The 19,295-nt window shown below is 40.1% G+C and overlaps 1 protein-coding gene across 3 annotated transcripts in view; it reads left to right on the forward strand.

The window, feature by feature from the left end:
* cacna2d2a (calcium channel, voltage-dependent, alpha 2/delta subunit 2a) overlaps positions 1–19,295 on the forward strand; it is a 178,272-nt gene that overhangs the window by 154,899 nt on the left and 4,078 nt on the right. For 2 of the 3 annotated variants that reach the window (XM_084928802.1, XM_084928804.1), the window contains 24 exons: positions 1,999–2,088; positions 2,825–2,893; positions 3,467–3,541; positions 3,628–3,702; positions 3,828–3,899; positions 4,058–4,129; positions 4,287–4,348; positions 6,402–6,478; positions 7,602–7,616; positions 9,463–9,523; positions 10,164–10,261; positions 12,917–13,007; positions 13,105–13,167; positions 13,356–13,459; positions 13,560–13,658; positions 13,866–13,957; positions 14,045–14,092; positions 14,195–14,266; positions 14,358–14,510; positions 14,906–14,958; positions 15,965–16,020; positions 16,275–16,398; positions 16,701–16,810; positions 17,094–17,176. In XM_084928802.1, coding sequence (XP_084784928.1) covers positions 1,999–2,088; positions 2,825–2,893; positions 3,467–3,541; positions 3,628–3,702; positions 3,828–3,899; positions 4,058–4,129; positions 4,287–4,348; positions 6,402–6,478; positions 7,602–7,616; positions 9,463–9,523; positions 10,164–10,261; positions 12,917–13,007; positions 13,105–13,167; positions 13,356–13,459; positions 13,560–13,658; positions 13,866–13,957; positions 14,045–14,092; positions 14,195–14,266; positions 14,358–14,510; positions 14,906–14,958; positions 15,965–16,020; positions 16,275–16,398; positions 16,701–16,810; positions 17,094–17,176 — 1,914 coding nt within the window. The remainder of the gene's footprint in view (positions 1–1,998; positions 2,089–2,824; positions 2,894–3,466; positions 3,542–3,627; positions 3,703–3,827; positions 3,900–4,057; positions 4,130–4,286; positions 4,349–6,401; positions 6,479–7,601; positions 7,617–9,462; positions 9,524–10,163; positions 10,262–12,916; positions 13,008–13,104; positions 13,168–13,355; positions 13,460–13,559; positions 13,659–13,865; positions 13,958–14,044; positions 14,093–14,194; positions 14,267–14,357; positions 14,511–14,905; positions 14,959–15,964; positions 16,021–16,274; positions 16,399–16,700; positions 16,811–17,093; positions 17,177–19,295) is intronic. The other variant, XM_084928803.1, reaches the window with a different exon arrangement.

Raw genomic sequence — 19,295 nt, forward strand, 5'->3', positions numbered from 1 at the left:
TCTCCAAATCCTTTTATGGACTCAAAAGCCCACAAAAGGATATTTTAAATGAAGAACTTAGTTTACTTTTCTGCCATGCTGGCTTTGATGATAATTACACTGTAGCTTTGCTTTCAAGAGTTCCTGAGGAACAGAAGAAAGCCCAGCTGGATGGCAATAAATTGGAAGTGACACGAGTTTAGATGTACCGATAACAAATGTGGTCTTTCCATGAGAACATACCTGAACGCTAAGTAAAGTAGAAGGCCCGCAGACGTCCCCTGCCCACCCCATGCACGCACACATACACATTTGCTTAAGGCACTTTGGGCTTCGAGAGGCCCTCGGGATAACCTCATTCTAGCTGGAGAAATTGACTCCATTGTTTGGTGGTGGGGGAGTTGCTCCAAACCCCTCCTCCCCTATGCTCCGCTTCCCACCCACCCCCAGTCCTGGTGAGTGATCAGGCCCTAGAATAGACTGTCAGCTGTTCCATTAACTCTGGCATATTTATATTCTGAGAACCGCCACTTACTCTAATAGGTTTTCTGAAGGTGGGTGACTACAGCTTTCTGTGCAGGCCCAGAAGACACACTGGGGCCAGATGTTATTTAACCACCGTCTGCCCTTCAGTATCACACACTCATCGCGTAGTCTTGCTTAAATATGATGGTACTATTCAAATAGCAGATGGACTACAGAAGGCAAAAAATTATTATTATACTCACCATCCTGAGTCATACTTTTATGAATGAATAGTTGGAAATACTTTGACTTATATATCCTGGCTTCTTTGTATGGGATCTCAGTGGAGCAACAATAACAGTGCAGGCATTAGTTTGGATGTTCTGTGTGGGGGGGGACCAGATATCTCCAGTTGCTGACTTTTTATGTTTCCCAGATTGTTGTAGCCGGGCAGAAAATTCCCCCTCTTTATCCCGTGAAGAGGTCTGGCTGTCACTGTCCTGATGGAATATCTCCCTGTGGCGCATTAAACCGGACTTTTATTGAGCTAATAATAGAATAGGTTACGCTTGTCAGCACCTTACTGTTCAGACGCTGGAAAACAAATGGTCAAAAGCACGATACTGAAGTAGCTGCGTGCTTATACAGGTCACGCCTTTTGTGTTTCAAGGGTAGATGGTGTCAGGGGTCAGACATTTGCAATATCATTTCCCCTTTCGCTGCTGAATGGATGGAAATTTGTCGTTATGTGCAAACTGTTAAATTAACATTTAACCCAGATGACCTGCTGGGTTTTTTTGTTTGTTTTTTGCTGATCCTGTTACACTTAATTATATTGTGGTGATACATGACTTTATGGCTCACTGACTGCTGAGTAGGATACTCAGGAAAAAAGAAGCTATTATGGCAGAAGTATACAGTTAGTTTTAATTATACAACAGTTTTGCCTTCTTCTTCTGGTCTCTGTGAGATTATATTTCTGGCATCCATTTCTTTCCTATGTCATAAGGTGACTTTTTAACCAGTTAAGCATCTCCTAACAGACACAGATCAATCAGTTGTTTTCAAAAAAGACATCCCAGTTTTTGTTTGAGGTGGCTTCAGACGGCAAAAAGAAAATAATGAATATGATGTATTACTAGTAGACTTAACCCCTCACCTCTACTCACAATTGCTGTGGGACGCTATCACATTCCTAGCATTGACAGGAAAGCCTCTGGGAAAATGGCGTGGTTGCACGTCGTGCCATTGACACCCTTAATGTGTTTTTAATAGCTCCTTCACAATGATGAAAAACGGCCTTGAGCGGCTCAGGACTGGAGGCTTTATGGCTCGGCAGGACCGGGACGCGGCTGCTGCTGGTGGCCCGCTGCTTTATGTGGTGATAGAGACGAGGCCGGTCAGGGTCTTGTAGTTTTATGACAGATGAACGTCGGAAGGCTCTTCAAGTTGTCTGCTTTAATGGCAGTACATGACACGCACTATAAATGGCTGTTTGATTATGTGTGAATACTGTAGGCAGTCATACTAGCATTTGTGGTTTTGCTGGTGCAGGAGTACCTGGATGTCCTGGGCCGTCCGATGGTGCTCGCCGGGACTAAAGCCAAGCAGGTGCAGTGGACAAACGTCTACCAGGATGCACTGGTAAGCAAGAATTTATAATCATAATGAATTTATAAGCATATCCTGTGCACGTATAGGCTAGGAGTTGATACACTGACAGTACAAAGCAGTGGTGAAGTCATACTATTTTTAAAGCAGGGGGCACTTTCATTGGCTGGCATATAAAGTGGTTTATTTTTTGCAAATCGCTGTAAATCGTCAGGTCACTTTTATTCAATTCAATTCCATTTCACTGTACCGGTAGTTTTATTTATATAGCATTAAATCACAGCATTTAACCAGCTATGAGCAAGCACTTGGCGACAGGGGGAAAGAAAAAGTCCAGTTTTTCACAGGAAGAAACCTCTGACAGAAGTTTTCTCTGGGAAGACCAGCCATCTGCCGCAACCTGTTGGGGGTGGGAGGTCTTATCATTTACTAATTTGGGCATGACTGGTATGTAGAAACACGGTGCGTTCGAGATATGTTGGAACTCAGGACTCATGTTCCTGAAAACATGAGTTTGCTGTTAAAAGAATTCATGTGGCAACAACAGTGAGAAAGAAATGGAATTTTGCAAAACAAACAGAAAAAAGGGGGCTATGACGTCGTTTATGTGGGGTGTCCATACCTTGGTTTATGGTGGGATTAGTCACCCATCTGGCCACCTCTTGCGTTTGCCCCTGGTAAACAGTGTTCTTCATATTTTTGTTGTCATCTATATCTGGGCATGTGCTTTAAGGATACAATTAATTCGATTTCTACTGTGTTTTATTAGGGTTTGGGCCTTGTCATCACCGGCACAATGCCGGTCTTCAACCTCACTGCTGATACTGCAAGCTCTCAGGTAAAAGCAACACTGCAACATAGGATGTGGCCTTTAAATAGCTGTGCTTTTGCACTTTATCATTATTATTTAGTAAATATAATGTTTTTGGGTTGTTTTTTTGACATCTATCCAGGCAGGTAGGGCTGTAAAGTTTCTAAAAACAGACACAAGTTGGAGGAGCAGAAGGATTTGAGGTTTTATTTCTTGTTGTTGACCATCATCAATCATTTGTAACGGTGTCCACCCAGCTGCTCTTCTATGCAACACCTCCCCCCTGAGGTGACGACAGACATCACAGCAACTCATCTGTACTATCTGCTAACATCCATAGATGCATCAAGCTTTCAGTATCCATGACCAAAGTATTTACTCTGAGCTTATCACAAAGGCTTAAAGCAGCAAACCGACTCAGTTTAAGATAGACTGTGAAAATATGTGCTAATCAGATTGCGCACAAAGTGATAAGTCAGAGATGGCATAGAGATGTTCTTAGCACGCTCATGGCACAGCTACCAGCCCCGTGTGATTCTCTGATACTAGCAGGGGCTGTGGATAAAATGCTTATAATTGCTTTATGTCTTCTGCATACAGAACCAGCTCATCCTTGGAGTCATGGGAGTAGACATTGCAATCAACGAAATCAAAAAGAAGACACCTACATACAGAGTGAGCATGTCGCTGAAGATGTCTCTTGTGTTACTTTCAGATATGTGTGGTTTTTGAATTTCACCATTCCCTTTTGTGCTGTGCAGCTTGGAGCTAATGGCTACACCTTTGCCATCGATCCAAATGGTTATGTACTGCTGCATCCCAACCTTCGGCCTAAGGTAGACCCAGTTATTAACACTTCTGTGCATCTAAAGAGTTGTCAATGTAAAATTTTGGACATTATTCCTGCTGACTGACGTTCACCCTCCTCCTCCATCTTCCACTGCTTTCTCTCTCTGTGCAGATCATTAACTTCAGGGAGCCCGTCACTCTGGACTTTTTGGATGCAGAACTGCAAGACAGCAACAAAGAGGAGGTGCAGAACTATTCCCGTGCAATATCATGACTGTAACCACCTGTGTTTCATGCAATTTGTGTTACATTTAACCTTTTAACTGTCACTTGTTTTCAACCATTTTTGTCTTTCATTATGAACACTCACGCCACAGCCTCTGTGTTTCGCTTGCCTTTCAGATCCGCCGACAGATGATTGATGGCAAATCAGGGCAAAGGAAAATCAAGACGCTCATTAAATCAGTTGATGAGGCAAGTCATCAATATATGAAACTCAATCATGATCCAAAGTAGCACCTTACTGAATGGTGTTGTAATGAATTTGAAGCGCTCGGTATGTTTAGTGTCTGTTGTTACTCTCCGATTATGGGAGGAGGTGTGAAGGTTACCTTTTTGTGGTTGCCAACAGAGGTACATCGACGAGGCCGTGCGGACGTACACGTGGACCCCTGTGGAGGGTACAGATTACAGGTAGGTTGGAAATGCAAACATGCATCACCTGACCGTCAGAGAAAAAGATGGCACAACTTGAACCTGTGAGTGAAGTCCAGATTTTACACTTTAAATTGTTGAGTGTTGAGTCACAAGTCTCAGATATCTGCTTGACAGCTTCTGCCTATGAATGTTTGTGAACAGTAGCTTCCCTGAATTAATGGCGGCTCGCTAATGAATTTGACTAAAAATTAAAAAGCCACTTCTTTTTCTATCTTTGCTAACATTTCTGAGGAGTAGCGTAAATTAACTGCTTAGTTTACTCATCTCAAAACTCGGTTGAACATTTGAAGTTGTATCATAATGACATTTCCTCGAGGCAACACTCTGCAAATTACAGTTTATGACATTCGGTAGTCCTACAAATGCCTGATTTGTGTTTTTTATTACGTCTGCTGGCTGCGTGCCTAGTCCTGGCAGAGTGCATATGAGGCTTTTGCTGCACAGTCCTATTAATATCCAACTCAAATGGATATTCCAGTGTATTTAAGAATCTGTGTGAAACTCAAATAACCCGACATCCAAAGCTCTGCACAGTAGTGTATCCCACATTGTGCAGTTCAAGGCTCATAGAATTTTTTTTCTGTTTGAGTTTTAATCTCTTCCTATTATATCTGTGAAGACTTCTATTTTAGGCTTGCGTGGCAACAAAGATCAAGAAATGGGACATCTCTGTCCCGTTTAAATTCTGCTTTCGGCGATGACTGTTTGTACAATTTATGACCTATTATGTCTTAATGATGATGTATTGCAGGGTAAAAGTGACGTACTTTCACAGTGGCCTCACTAGTATTGGATAAAAATCAGGCTCTCTGAGGTGTTTTCTATTTTTTCCATCTTTATTGTTTAGGGTCACTCTTACTGCGTTTACCTGCGTCATTTGTAGCTTCAGATGGCAGCTGTTTCCCAGAGAAAAAGCTTTGATGAACTGATTGTACACAAACTGCTCAGAGCCACTCAGCAGACAAATGCTTCCTGTATTTCTTGTTTCATTAGCATTTCATACAATGCAGGAACACTTGGCGATATGATTATTATTAGTTTAATTGTTCTTTATTTATTGTTTTTCTTTTTTATGTCTTGGATTTTATTATCTTAATTGATTATGTGAGATTTTATATTATAATGTAATTATTATTTATGTGGAGCCCAGGAAGGACTGTTCCATCTTTTTTATAGATTAAGGGGAATTCAAATAAACTATAAACAAAGAAAGCAAGTGGCTGGTGAATATAGTGGATCTTCATCAGCTAAACTAGTGATTTTCCCTAAAGAAGGTTGGCCACAGTTTTAATGGTAATTGTTATCATTGCCAACAGTCTATAGTGTCAAAACTCCCATTAGCTGCCTCACTTTAACTCAAGAAGAAATACAGCAAATTCACAGTTTCCAGCCAATATGTGAATTTGATTGTGATGCCGGTTTCCAACTCTATATTTTTAATCATGGACTACACCAAAGTAGCTTTGGATGACTCAAAGTTCCAAATAATCCTTATTTACCTTTAACAGCCCCATCCACTGTCTGAAACAAGTCATTTGAGCTCTTTCCGCTCCTTTCTTTCGATTGGCTACCCCTCTCTAACAGAAGGGTTGAACACAGCAGATGGCGCTGTTTTACTGAAACCTAGAGTTGTGTATTTGACAATACAAAGAGCTGTCTGTTTGAGCATTAGAGCCTTATCAATTTATTGGCAGGCCGATATTATCATCAATATTAGCTATAAATGCTGATCGTTAAATAACTAGATGCAGGTAAAAGGATTTTTTTTGTAAATTTTGTGTGTCTTAAAAGAAAAATATCGGCCAACATATCAGAATATTGGAACTTTAAATCACCAAATACTTGTATCAGCCTTAAAACTCCTATGTCAGTATTTCTTGCATATGCACAGACTTGATTTTTTTGAGAACAGAAAATAAGGAAAAGCAAACTGGGCGTGTAGTAAAGCACATGTGTATTCTGTGTATTTGTGGCTTTTAACATAATCTTGGATTAAATGTTCCTGTTTTTTTGGATCTTTTCACCTCAGTCTAGGGTTGGTACTGCCTACATATAGTGAGAACCACATCAAGGCCAATCTAAGTGACCAGATCCTCCAGGTGCAGTGTAAGTACTCTTGGGTATACCCAACATCCTTCACTCTCTGTCTCTACTACTCTGTCTCTCTTGCCTCTCTGCTCTCCGCCCAATATGACCTTTACGCTCTGGTTCAGTCCTCTGTCCCGGGTCTTCAACATCATCATAGAGAGTGTCCGAGCGGAGGCACCTGCCCAGTCCCCCCCCTCCCCCTCTCCTTCACTCCTTGTCTTCGCTCTATCTATGCTCTCTGATAGGCAGGATCATTCCTGAGTCCCTCCCGACTCCTCTTCTGCCCCCGTTCCCTCCTGTCTTCATGCTGTGCTGTAAAAACGGTGATGTTTTTTCTTCACACTGGCTGAAGAAAAAAAATAACTGAACTAACAGAAAGGTGAAAGCTGTGGTCTTACTGTGTTACTCAGGTGAAAATAATGGTGACCTTTGTGCTATTATTTTTTTTGCCAAATGCTCTCGCCTCTTCTTCCACCAAGTAATGATTCTGAAGCGTCTGTGTTCAAAGTATTTGATGTTATGGATAACTGTGAAAACATGCATGCTTTTCACTCCTTATGATGATTTTTTAAAATAATTTTGGGAACTTTTCCTTGTGTTATGTGTGTTATTTTTGATTTGATTTAATTTTTTTGTTAGACTGTGTGAGATGTTTCTCGGCTTTGGAATCATTCGACTGATAAACTCCCACATGGCCTGGGATACTGGCTTGTCAACTGTGGGAGTTTGGGTTTTTTGTGGGTCTGAATGGGGACACGTGTTGTCTCTCTCATTCTTTCTTTGTCCAGACCCCATTACTTCCCTCTTTTCCTGGTGCATTTGATTTTTTTCCCCATGGTTATCTCTCATAATTACTGGTTTGTCTTCGCTGTTTTTTTCTTTTCCTAGATTGTCATGTTTTGTTTTGTTTTTCCTTTCTTCCGTTGGTTTCTGTTTCCTCGTTTGCTCTTGCAAATAAGATGTTTGCTCTTCATTTCTTTTTTCTCTCTTGTCTTGTTTGACTTTAATTGGTTTCTTTTTTTCAAGAAAACAATATTTTTATTCAAACAGTAATTGAATAAAATATTGTCTGTGATCCTCCCTTCCCACCCGATCCCCTGTTTCTTTTCTTGCTCACTCCTTCTCTGATGGATCCACACAGTGTCATACACCAAGGGCAAGTATACTCCATATTGGTCCACGTTCCCTACCTCTACTTCCTACTCCCTACCGCTTCCTCCCCTTTCCTACACCTCTCATCCTAAACCTTCTCCCGCTGACCCCCTCCCTCCCTTCCCTCACCCATCCTAGCCTGCTTGCCTCTGTTCCTGCCCGTCTTGCCTTCAGGATTTCCTCCCCTTTCCCTCTTTTTTTCTCCTCCACTTTCTCCTCTAATCCCTCCTTCCTCCTCTTCCTTCTCACTCTCTTGCTGCAGCTCAGATCCCACATCTCTCACAGTGGCTCCTCCAGTCCCCAACCTCGACCACCTTCTCTCATATCCACTGCTCCAGAATCAGAAATAAATAAATAATTAAACAAACAGCTGTACCCGAGGAAGGCAGATATTCATGTTTTCTGTTAAAACTTGTCTTTTGCTCCCTGCACCTCAGTCCTTTTCCTTTTGTAGATAGCTCCAAACACGTTGTCTACCTTCTTTCCTCTGCCTCTCTCGTCCACTTCATTTGCTTTGACTACATTTCTCTCTTTCCCTCATTTTTCTCTTCCTCACCTTCTCCATTTCTCTTTGGCTCTCTTCTTCTTCTCTTTCCGTATTTTTCTTACAGTGTAGTTTATAAACGTCTTAACTAAGTCTAACACTAAGACTCAGGTATTGATAGATATTTAATTAATTGAATAAATATGTATACATTTTGTGGAATATCTATTGTTATTTGGGCACATCGAGCCCTACTAAAAGATCTGTAATTATTCAATGTAAGTCTGTGCAAGTTACTAGCTATAATAATATATCAGCTATTGATAGTGATGGCATTTTTCTACAGTATAATAGGGATATGTTGAAGTCGTGATTTTTTTAAAGGCATCTATATATAAATACACTGTTTGTTAGCTGCAGCAGTATCTCATGGCTGGGAGCATTGCAGCTTGCAGACTGCAGACCTACAGTCTGAGCTGTGTCCTGCCCTCTCAGGTCCTCCCATATTGTCAGGTGTCAGGGTGCCAGTCAGCATGGCACCTCACTTCTATGTCGTCCCTCTGTACCCCCTATCTCCATCAGCTTGTCTCCCTCCCTCCTCACCCCTCAGACTGCCAGGTGCACGGCCCAACGCTTCCTCAATAAACCTGACCCCGGATGTGCATGGCATTGTGGGCGGAAAACTACCTGGGCACTCTATTTTAGCTCTTCAAATGAATATTTAATTCCTCTTCTGGACACAGTTGCAGGTCACGACTTAATGAGAAAATGACATGTCGGATTCATCGCAGACTCACCTGCTGGTTGATATTTGTGTTCTGTTTTGTCTGTGATAGATTCACTGAAGTTGCCCTTTTGACATGCCCTTCACAATGCAATGCATTTCCTCTGATTATGTGTCTCTCCGAGTCCTCTCTCCTGCCAGTCTGAGGGGTGACCACTTCCATCAGGACCTTCACCCACCTCCCCCTGCAATAGTTGGCCATGTTGATGCCTGCCTGATCTAAAAGCACTCACCGTGGATAACCTGTCTGAGAACTCACTTCCTGACAAATCAAGTCAGTTCTCCGACATCCCAAATATGTTAGATTGAAACCCGACACAATCAGAAAATGTTTGCCGGCAAAATAACAAACCAGAAACCAAAAGTGTGAGTGCTTCTGAAAGTAAAACGGTCTTCCATTGAGTCAGGTTCCTTTTTAGGCACCATATTGGCTAACGCTAGTGTTCCCATGATACCTCAGTGTTGCTATGGTAAACTCCCTTCTGCGTCCCCGCACCTCTGAAGAACAGCTGCTGTTTATCCACAACTCCCCACTGCTCTGCCCACTGCTCTTCCTGGATAATCTTCCCCTTTCTGTTGCAGATTTTGAGTCACTGCTGCCAAACACTTTTGAGTCTGAAGGACATGTATTCATTGCTCCCAGGTAGCCTTGTCTGTGATTGCTGCCTGTCGTTAATGGTCATCGGTTTTCGGTGCCGTCTTTGCATCCTGTTTTCTTTCCACCTCGTATTTCAAATTTTCTTGTATGGTTTGATTTTACATTTTGAGTGGTGTGTTTACTCATAGTTAAAAGTTCATTTGACAAAAATTACATTTATGAGGAATAAAATTCATCTGGTTTTGACTTTTTTTTTTCATATATTATTCATAAATTGTATTCCCCAAGTTACACTCATTGAAGACACATCAACCCTTCTTGCCTGCTGCTACTGTGGTGCTGCATGTTTTACACAAATTAAGCATTATTAATGCATTTGCACAATGTATTGTAAGGATTACTGAAGCTATTGGGCAAAAAATATCATCTGCATGTGCATACAGCCTATAATATGCTCGGTATTGCAGTACAAGTCCACCTTTTGTTTTGACTGACACCACTATAGCACATTAAAGCTTTGCCATGTGCATGCGGCACACAATAGCATCAAGTAATGTGTGTATGGGTTCGTGCATCTTCCATCTCCATTGTGTGTCCATCTATGAGGAGCAAGTGAGGCAGAATAAGAGTAACGAGCTCTATTTTTGCCTTCTCTTTGAATTAAAACACTGCGTCTCCTCCTCAGGGAGTACTGCAATGATCTGGAACTGTCCAACAACAACACTGAGTTCCTGCTCAACTTCATTGCTCTAATGGAGAAGGTGACACCAGACTCCAAACAATGTGAGTTTCATTTTCTTTTCACCCACACAGTAAAGTCACAGTTTGTTCTACATTAAATAATTCACCATGAGCTCGTCTAGTGATATTCTGTAAACATATCCCATAAAAAGGCAAAATAAACAGCAGTGATCCAACTAATAGGTATTTTCTTCGTAGCCAGAATCTGATGTAACCTATTGCCTGTTGCCTAGATACAGTTAAAAAGCATCAGCAATCCTCACTTCTGCACCTGATGACATGTTTCTTTCTTGTGACGAGCACAGTTTATTTTGAGATAATCCCACATGCATTATCCTGCTGTCACAAATCCTCCAATAATGAAAATGTGTATTAATTCACAGCTGTAAATAGTACGTAACAAATGCAGTATTAAGCTTTCGGTGAGAAATATTTAGTAATAACCACAGCAGCTCGGTAGAAGAAAGTTGTTAGGTTGTTTTGTTTTGTTTGCCAAGGAGGTTATGATTTTGTTTGTGTCTGTACGATGGCTGGAAAAGTTTTGAATGAATTCTGATAGAAGTTTGTAGCGGTGCAGAGTGCGGTCTTGTTAAAAATCCAGTAAAATTCTGTTTACATCCACTAAAGTCTTCAAAGTCGACTTAATGATTTTTTGACCGAAAGCCTATTTACAGGTGTGGTGTGCATTATCGACATATAAAAAGTACCACAATTAAAAATATATCACATTTGATCTTTGACCTGGTGTTCAAGGTCAAAAAGGCCAAAGTGATAATAATAATAATGGATTGCATTTATATAGCGCTTTTCTCAAAGCTCAAAGCACTTTACAATACCACTATTCATTCACTCTCACATTCATACACTGGTGAAGGCAAGCTACAGTTGTAGCCACAGCTGCCCTGGGGCAGACTGACAGAGGCGAGGCTGCCATATTGCGCCATCGGCCCCTCTGGCCATCACCAGTAGGCGGTAGGTGAAGTGTCTTGCCCAAGGACACAATGACCGAGACTGTCCGAGCAGGGGCTCGAACCGGCAACCTTCCGATTACAAGACGAACACCCAACTCATAGGCCACGATCGCCTATGAGTTGACAATATATAGAGCTATTTAAATATTTTTTTCTACCTGTGGTTGTTTGTATTGACAGCATATAGGTAAATAGGGAATTATATATCACATTTCAGTTTGCATCCAAATCATCTTATGTTTGACCTCTGACCTCACTCTGACCTGCCTTTCTTTCAAATGTACCACAAAATGTGCTGCAAGTGTTTTCAGTAGAAGGACAATGAGCTGCCTAGTTGTGCCTATTATCCATTACCTACTCATACATAATGTTTGTTTAATCGAAGTAAGCGAATGTCATGCTACCCGTATCTGATTTTAACCCTTATCTGAGTGCTTCCTGTTTGTGCTAAGTATAAATGAAACGTGATTGATAAAGTCATTCTTTTTTGTAATTAAGTGTGTTTATTTAGAGCCTTTTGCTTGTGCTTTAGATATGAAGCCTTTTGAACTCATTTTGAACATCACTGGAGATTAACATTGTCACCTCGATTATCTTGTTTTCATTATGAACTGACCATTAGGACTGGACGCTGGAATGAATGAGCCATTTACTTTGTGTGTATCTATGAGGATGATGAGATGTTACTTATATAAATAACGAAGCTCAAATGGACAAAAACGTTGTAATTTAACAAAAATATCAGCAGTAAGCGAGACAGTGTGCAGGAGTTAAATTGTATTTATAACCTTTCGCCCATCCAGGTGTGCACAGATTCTACATCAGATGTTTCTACAGCTTTGTCCCATTAAAATAGTGCAAAATTATATACATGACCTATCGTGCCTGTCTTAACTTATTATTGGTTCCATACCATGTGTGATGTGGGGCAAAATAACCATGCAGTCTCAACGCATGGTTTAGTTCTGAGTATCTGTAGCAATGTAAACAGGGAGTTCTACATGCTGACTTCAAGTTAGAGAATTATTTTAAGAAACAAACAAATAAATAATATCTGTCATTGTGTGTTTTTTATTTAGTATCCCTTTTTCCTTGTTTCTTGCAGATTGCGGATTAGGGCTGTCATAATATTAGTACCCTTTATGATGAGTATTGACACTCAGTATATATCAATAAAGACGTGGTTTGACGACTGTCAGTATAGTGTCCAGGTTTTAGGCAGAGAACACCATCACTAACGTCTGATGCAAACCTAGTCTTGTTTTCGATAATCAGGTCTGAAATATGACAGAAACCACTCAGTTCAGAAAAGAGCTTCAAGGGTTAGTCCTAGTAGGCTTTCAAGGAGGAAAGAGTTAAAATCGGGATTTGGTCCACACGTTCCACATTGGGCATCTGATATAGACCATGTGTCGCCTCAGTGCAGCTGTCAAATATGCCCAAATTGTTGTTGTTTTTTCTTCTTTTCAAGAACCATAAAATACGCTTTTTCATCGGGTTTTAAATGTAGAAGAACTGCTGAACTAATGATCCAGAATACCTGACATCTGCTATTAATGCAGTGTCACCTCAAACACCATCAATGTCAATCAGACAGTTACCAGTCCTGTATTACTACCATGGTGTTAACACAATTTCATTTTTTGAATATAATGAATATCATCAGCTGCTATATGGCAGCACCCCTAATGTGGATTAAACTCTCTAATCTCTCTTATCATGCTAGGTGACAATTTGCTCCTTCACAACCTCATTCTGGACACGGGCATCATCAGACAGTTGGTCGAGAAAGTGTGGAAGAATAAAGATTTGAACACGTGAGTGTGACCAGCCAGTATTGAGGGAAGTGCATTTTAAGATTTTTGGATATTGATTTGAAGCCGCTTTCTGTCTTTGCTTCCACCTGACATTTAGATACGGCTTCCTGGCTGTGTTTGCTGCAACAGATGGAGGTATAACAAGAGTGTTTCCAAACAAGTAAGTGCACTCTTCATCGAGGCCCGTGTGTCTGGACTCCAGCTGCTTTGTAGTTCTGATACATTTTTCTCTTTGTTCTCTTTTGAAGTGGTATGCTGTTAAGTTTCAAAAAACATGTGGGATAGGTAAAGCAGGCAGCTTATACGTGAGACAATTACAGCTCTGGTATCTCTCGTTTTAAACCTTAGGGCTGCAGAAACCTGGGAGGAAGACCCTGAGCCGTTTAATGCCACCTATTACCGCCGCAGCCTCGACAACAAGGGTTACATCTTCCGAGCGCCTTATCGAACAGGTGAATGATGCTCTTAGTCTTGAGTTATATAACTCGCCTTAATAGAAAAGGCTGTTTGTTTCTAACCTCGCTCTCTTGGCTCGTTTTCCCTTGTTTGTAGCCAGGGACGAGCAGCTGAACCCAGAAAATGACACCGTAGGTATTCTGGTCAGCACAGCTTTGGAGATGACAATAGGAGGGAAGACCATCAAACCTGCAGGTGGGTACTCTTCTGAAAGAGGAAACAAATTGTTGTGATATAATGATAGATGTTAAAGAAAAGCTTTCGGAGCGAGATAATTACACGTCTGAGTTTGTTATTTTGTCACTTTGTGTTGGCATGTCTCTGCCCTGCATATATCTATTCTTTTTACACACCTGTCGTTTTCTTTTGTGAGCTTTTAAACTTTCTTTGTCGCTTCCTCAGTTGTCGGAGTGAAGCTAGACCTCGAAGCCTGGACGGATAAGTTTAAGATTCTTGCCAGCAACCATACAGACAGCCGACAAGGCTCAAATACGGTAAAATACATGTGTTTAATATAATATACGTAATATATAAATCTTTTTTTATTTGGCTAACACTGTTTTTTTCCTTGTTTGTGACAGTGTGGACCAAACAGGGGCTGTGAAATGGACTGTGAAGCCAACAGTGATGTAAGTATTGATGCAAATTTTAACTGGACCTTCTGAATCTGAGCACTCCCCAGCTTATCTCTGTACTTCCAGTTAGCAGTGCATTTCTGTGTCTGTCTGCAGGATCTGCTGTGCTATTTAGTAGATGACGGCGGATTCCTAATCATGTCCAATCAGAAGGACGACTGGAACAAGGTTTTATTAAAAAAGAATTTGTTCCTCTCCTGATCGTAGCCTCGCGCTTAGCTTTACACTGAGCTTGGCCTCGTGTTTTTTACCCCCACAGGTGGGCATGTTCTTCAGTGATGTTGACCCCTACTTGATGTACGCGCTCTACAACAATTCTTTCTACAACAGCAAACAATCATTTGATTACCAGTCTGTTTGTGAACGGATGCCCAACAGCGAAGCCGGAGCTGCACCCAGAGGAGTGTTCGTGGTAAGATAACACTTAAAAGAGAGATACCGTGAGTGAAATGAAGGAGGCAGAGTAGAAGACAATTAGTTTAATCAATGCATGGACGTATGGGGAAACTATAGCTGCATTCACACTGCAAGTCTGTGTGCAAAAATCAGATCAGCTACTGACTTTTTAAGAATTATTTTTTGTTTAATTGGACTAATATCAGATTCCAGGGTGAACTAGTGAGAGATATCACTTTTATATTAAAGTGGGTCCCATTTACTTTATAGACTTTCTCCACACAGGTGTCAGTGGATATGGCGTCAATGGCAGGAATAGTTTGATTCCAAAAGCAGCCCGAATGTAGCTTAATGGGTCTTTGATTGAACTTAAATATTGATTTTATTTTTTATTTCCCTCTGTATCTGTAGCCCACTATTGCAGATTTTGCCAACCTGGCTTGGTGGACATCAGCTGCTGCATGGTAAGATTATTAATGTATAGTAACATACAGCAAGTGTTATACGTATTACAAACTGATAATATTTGTTGTTATTAGCCAGCATTATTTCATAGATTAAGATCCATAATTTGTTAATACAAAAAAAGAAGAAAAAGGTTAGGCCAGGTGAACCCTGCTCACATAATATTTGGATTTAATTCAAAGTGTTGAATTTATATTTTACATCTCTTCACTGTTATTTTAAATACCCAAAGACCATGATTTGGACAGATGAAACAAACATTAACTTGGAAACAAAGCATGCCACATCATCTGTCAAACATGGTGGAGGCAGTATTATGGCATGAACATATTTGGCTGCCACTGGAACTGGGCCAGTAGTGTTTTATGATGCTGTGACTGCTAAAGCAGCAGGATGAGCTGTGACGTGTACAGGGCTACACTCTCAATCTCAGATTCAGCTAAATGCTGCACAACTTATCAGACAGCGCTTTGGGGTGAAAATGGATAATGACCCGAAGGATAGTGCAGAAACACGAATTTCTCAAGGAAAGAAATGGTATATTCTTCAATGATTTCAGCCCAACAGAGCGTATTTTTCACACACTTAAAAAAGGCTGAATGACTACATTTAAAACAGTCCTTATATTTAAAATAATGTTAGTTTATGCCTCTCAAAATGGGAGACTATGTAAAACAATGTGTATAATACCTGAACAGTTACTGCACATATTTTTGTTAAATTACTTGAATTAAGCTGAAAGTCTGCATTTCAATCACATTTATACTGTACTGTATTGCACTGCCATCATTTTCATAGTTATTTCTGTGGTCAGGTAATTGTGACTCGTTTTGTAAAGTTTTATGGCCTGCCATACTCATTACCTGGACTGCTGCATGTGCAGTAGTCCTGCTAACAAAAAAGCTTGACTCATGATTTTAATCATGTTACATTAAATGCAAAATACATTGCAGCAGTCGTTTTTTTGTCCACAAGTTGAATTAAAAACAAATCCTGTCTCCTCAGGTCTTTATTCCAACAGTTCATATATGGACTGGCATACCACAGTTGGTTTGTCACAGGTGGGTGACATGTTTTATACGATACCATTTTTATACGATATTGGAAAAAAGGTTTAAAAGTGCTAAAAGTAGATTTTGATCAAACCTATTTGGAGCTTTAAGCCAACAGCAAATAAACCTTAAATCCAAATATAGTGAAAAAATTACACATGACATACATGTTTGGGCATTAAGCTGAAAATCAGATCTAAGAAATGAGTTAAAGAGATAATCATTTCCTGTTGTGTTTCTTTTTTTTTTTTTTTTTGATGCAGATGAGGTGGATGCCGAAGGAATCGACTCTAAAGAGAGAAGCTGTGTAATGATCCAGACCCAGTACTTCTTTAGTAATCTCAGCAGTTCCTACTACATACTGCAGGACTGTGGCAACTGCTCCAGGTCTGTATGCGTGACATAGTACTCTTAACACTCACACATAATCAGACATGCATATGCTTAGACAAGTAGCATGAAGAATCGCGGTGTGACAGCGACGCAGTTAGTGAGACAGATTCATCTTTCTGTTGGAGTTAATAAACTCTGCTGATGATTAACCCATATCAGCTCTAATGAAATCGTCGTATCATTGGCTAAATGAGCCTTATAAGACTGTCTCATGAATCTCGCTCATCCATTAGCAAATGAGTCTGTGATGTAAGTGAGCAGAGGGGGGTTGTTGACAGAGCTGTCTCTCTCTGCAGGCTGATTCATGCCAAGAGGATAAACAACACCAACTTGCTGTTTGTGGTAGCAGAAAAGATGCCATGCAACACCTGCGAGATAGAGAAGCTATCCCAGGAGGAGAAGGAGTGTATCCTTTTTTTTTCTTCACATTGTACACCAGCTGGCACAGGAGAAGAAACACTCTGTCATCTCTAGATTTTCTCTCCTCATCACCATACCTGTGGAAACGCGAACATTTCACATTCATTTTAAGGCTATTTTTAAGATTGATGGCATGAATTATAGCCAGTCATTTACATGTGTAGGGCTGCATGAGGAATTGGTGCTCAGGCGGATAATGAAAAATTGCACAGAAGAAAGAAAAAGAAATTCAAAGGAGTTTCATTTTCCTTAATGGAGTCAATTTTCAGTCAAGGAGGAGGATCCATGTAAAGAAACGCCTGAGGCACGCTATCGAAAAGGACCCTCCACCTGCTTCGACAGTAACATCGCTGTAAGATTTTCAGATAACACAACACATGAATATCCACCTTATTCTGAAGAAAAACAAAAACATTATTTAGCATTGAATCCTGGTGCTTGTTAGTTAAATATACGATGTTTAAAATTTGTCACCAGAGCATAGCTAAAATCCTATTGCTATGTTCAGTTGGCTCCAGCTGGGGTTTTGTGCTTTCTCTGATTTTCTAATGCAGCTGGTAACAGTTGGTTCATTATGTAACACGAAAAATATCCTATTTTTATTCTGAGATCAAGTATTGACCTGGTAATTATATGCCGTTAGGTCCATTATTTTGCTGGATAAAGACCCAGTTTTTGTAGATTTGCCTCTGTACACCACAGCAGTGGATTTCAAAAATCAAACAATATGGATGCTTTAATTCAAGGGATTTTGTGAAATTTGTTGCATTAAGTGTACTGAGGCAAAACTAACAAAAATTGTGTGTACACTTTTAAAAATTTACATCTCACATTAACAGACAAACATTATAGTGACGTTGCAGGTTTTTTCATGAGATCACTGAAAATTACACAAAAGTGCCATCCAAGTCGAAGCATTTGTTAGTTATCTGATTATTTTTTTCAGTCCCAGAACTTTCCCAGACCTCAAGATTTCAGTGAGATCATTAGTGATGTGCGGATCGATACTGAAATATCGATTCCTCCGATACCAGTCATTTATGTTCTAGAATCGATTCTCATATTAAAATATCGATATTTCAGTAATTTAGGGTAAATTTGTAGTTTATCATTAACAGGAACACAGTGGAAAGAAATTATATCATTCGGATTGTCTACGTTGGAAGGAACTACTTTCTCTTCCGCCTTCCATAGTCATGTGCGAAATACGGCTGTATAAATGTGTCGCAGCCCCTTGGCGTGCGCACTCACAACAATGGCTGAGCGTAATTGGAGTTGTTGGACGTGCTTTACATCCACAAACAGCCGAGACGTGGTTTTTGATACATGTGGCAAGAAAGTGAGGTGTTGTGGCAACACCACTAACCTTGTCAAACACCTACAGAGTCAAACATATCACAGAATAGGACGAGCGTATGTTGAGGTGAACTGAAGAGGAGGAGAGGGATAGGTGATGCTAGGGCGAGACAGACGTCTCTCACGGAGTCCTTTAGTGCTGCAGGCAGGCAACATGTTCAAATAGCGCACAACTTCAGTTTTTTTATTTCTATATGATGAATTCTGCATTATTAAGTGCTAAGAATAAATAATCTGATGTCCTGTAATCATGATGACACTATAATTTGAGATACAATAAAAGATACAATAAATAAAATACGTTTTTGTACAAAGTATCGGTATCGGATCAGTATCTTCGATACCACCCTGAATTTTACTTGGTATCGTATTGGAAAGGAAATCAGCGGTATCACACATAACTAGAGATCATAGCCGATTTTAGTCCTTTTTTTAAAGGTGGGGCTAAAGATTTTAAAGTTGACTGGCAAAAAAAAAATAAATGGAAAAGTCCGTTATTTAGTTTGTGGAGAAACTGGAAGAAGATATGCACTCTGTTTTCATTTTTTATACTCTGTTCATTAAATTGAAGCATACACTATATATTTGGCAAATATAGCTTGATACATTTTATATATTTGATATACACATTTATACAGTTATATTGAAAAATATAGTAATGTTGGGCTTTTTAGTGTTTAGTATATTTGTCACGCTTGCATGTTTCAGATCATCACAAATTTTAATATAACGCTCAATTGCAGTTCTTGCTGCCAAAGGTGGCACAACCAGTTATTACGTTTAGGGAGGAATTACTTTTTCACATCAGGCGAGGTAGGTATGGATAGCCTTTATCCCTTAATAAATGAAATCTTCATTTAATAAAATTGTTTTTGTCTAATACTAAAATTTGTTTGATGAACTGTGGCAAATACAAAAACACTTCAACAACACTAAAAACTCAGGAAGGGGTCGATTACATTTTCACAGCACTGTATAGTCAACTAAATGAAAATTACTTTGTTCAGACTCTGTTGGCAATATAGAGCTCGATGCAGATAGAAGGTAAGATAAAAGTGTTACCAGAGAGCGATTATTGAATGTAAGTGTTTATTTGATGGTGGAAGAACTTTCAT

This window comes from Perissodus microlepis, chromosome 5, assembly GCF_051167445.1.
Source record: "Perissodus microlepis isolate ML-2025 ecotype Zambia chromosome 5, ASM5116744v1, whole genome shotgun sequence".
Taxonomy (NCBI): domain Eukaryota; kingdom Metazoa; phylum Chordata; class Actinopteri; order Cichliformes; family Cichlidae; genus Perissodus; species Perissodus microlepis.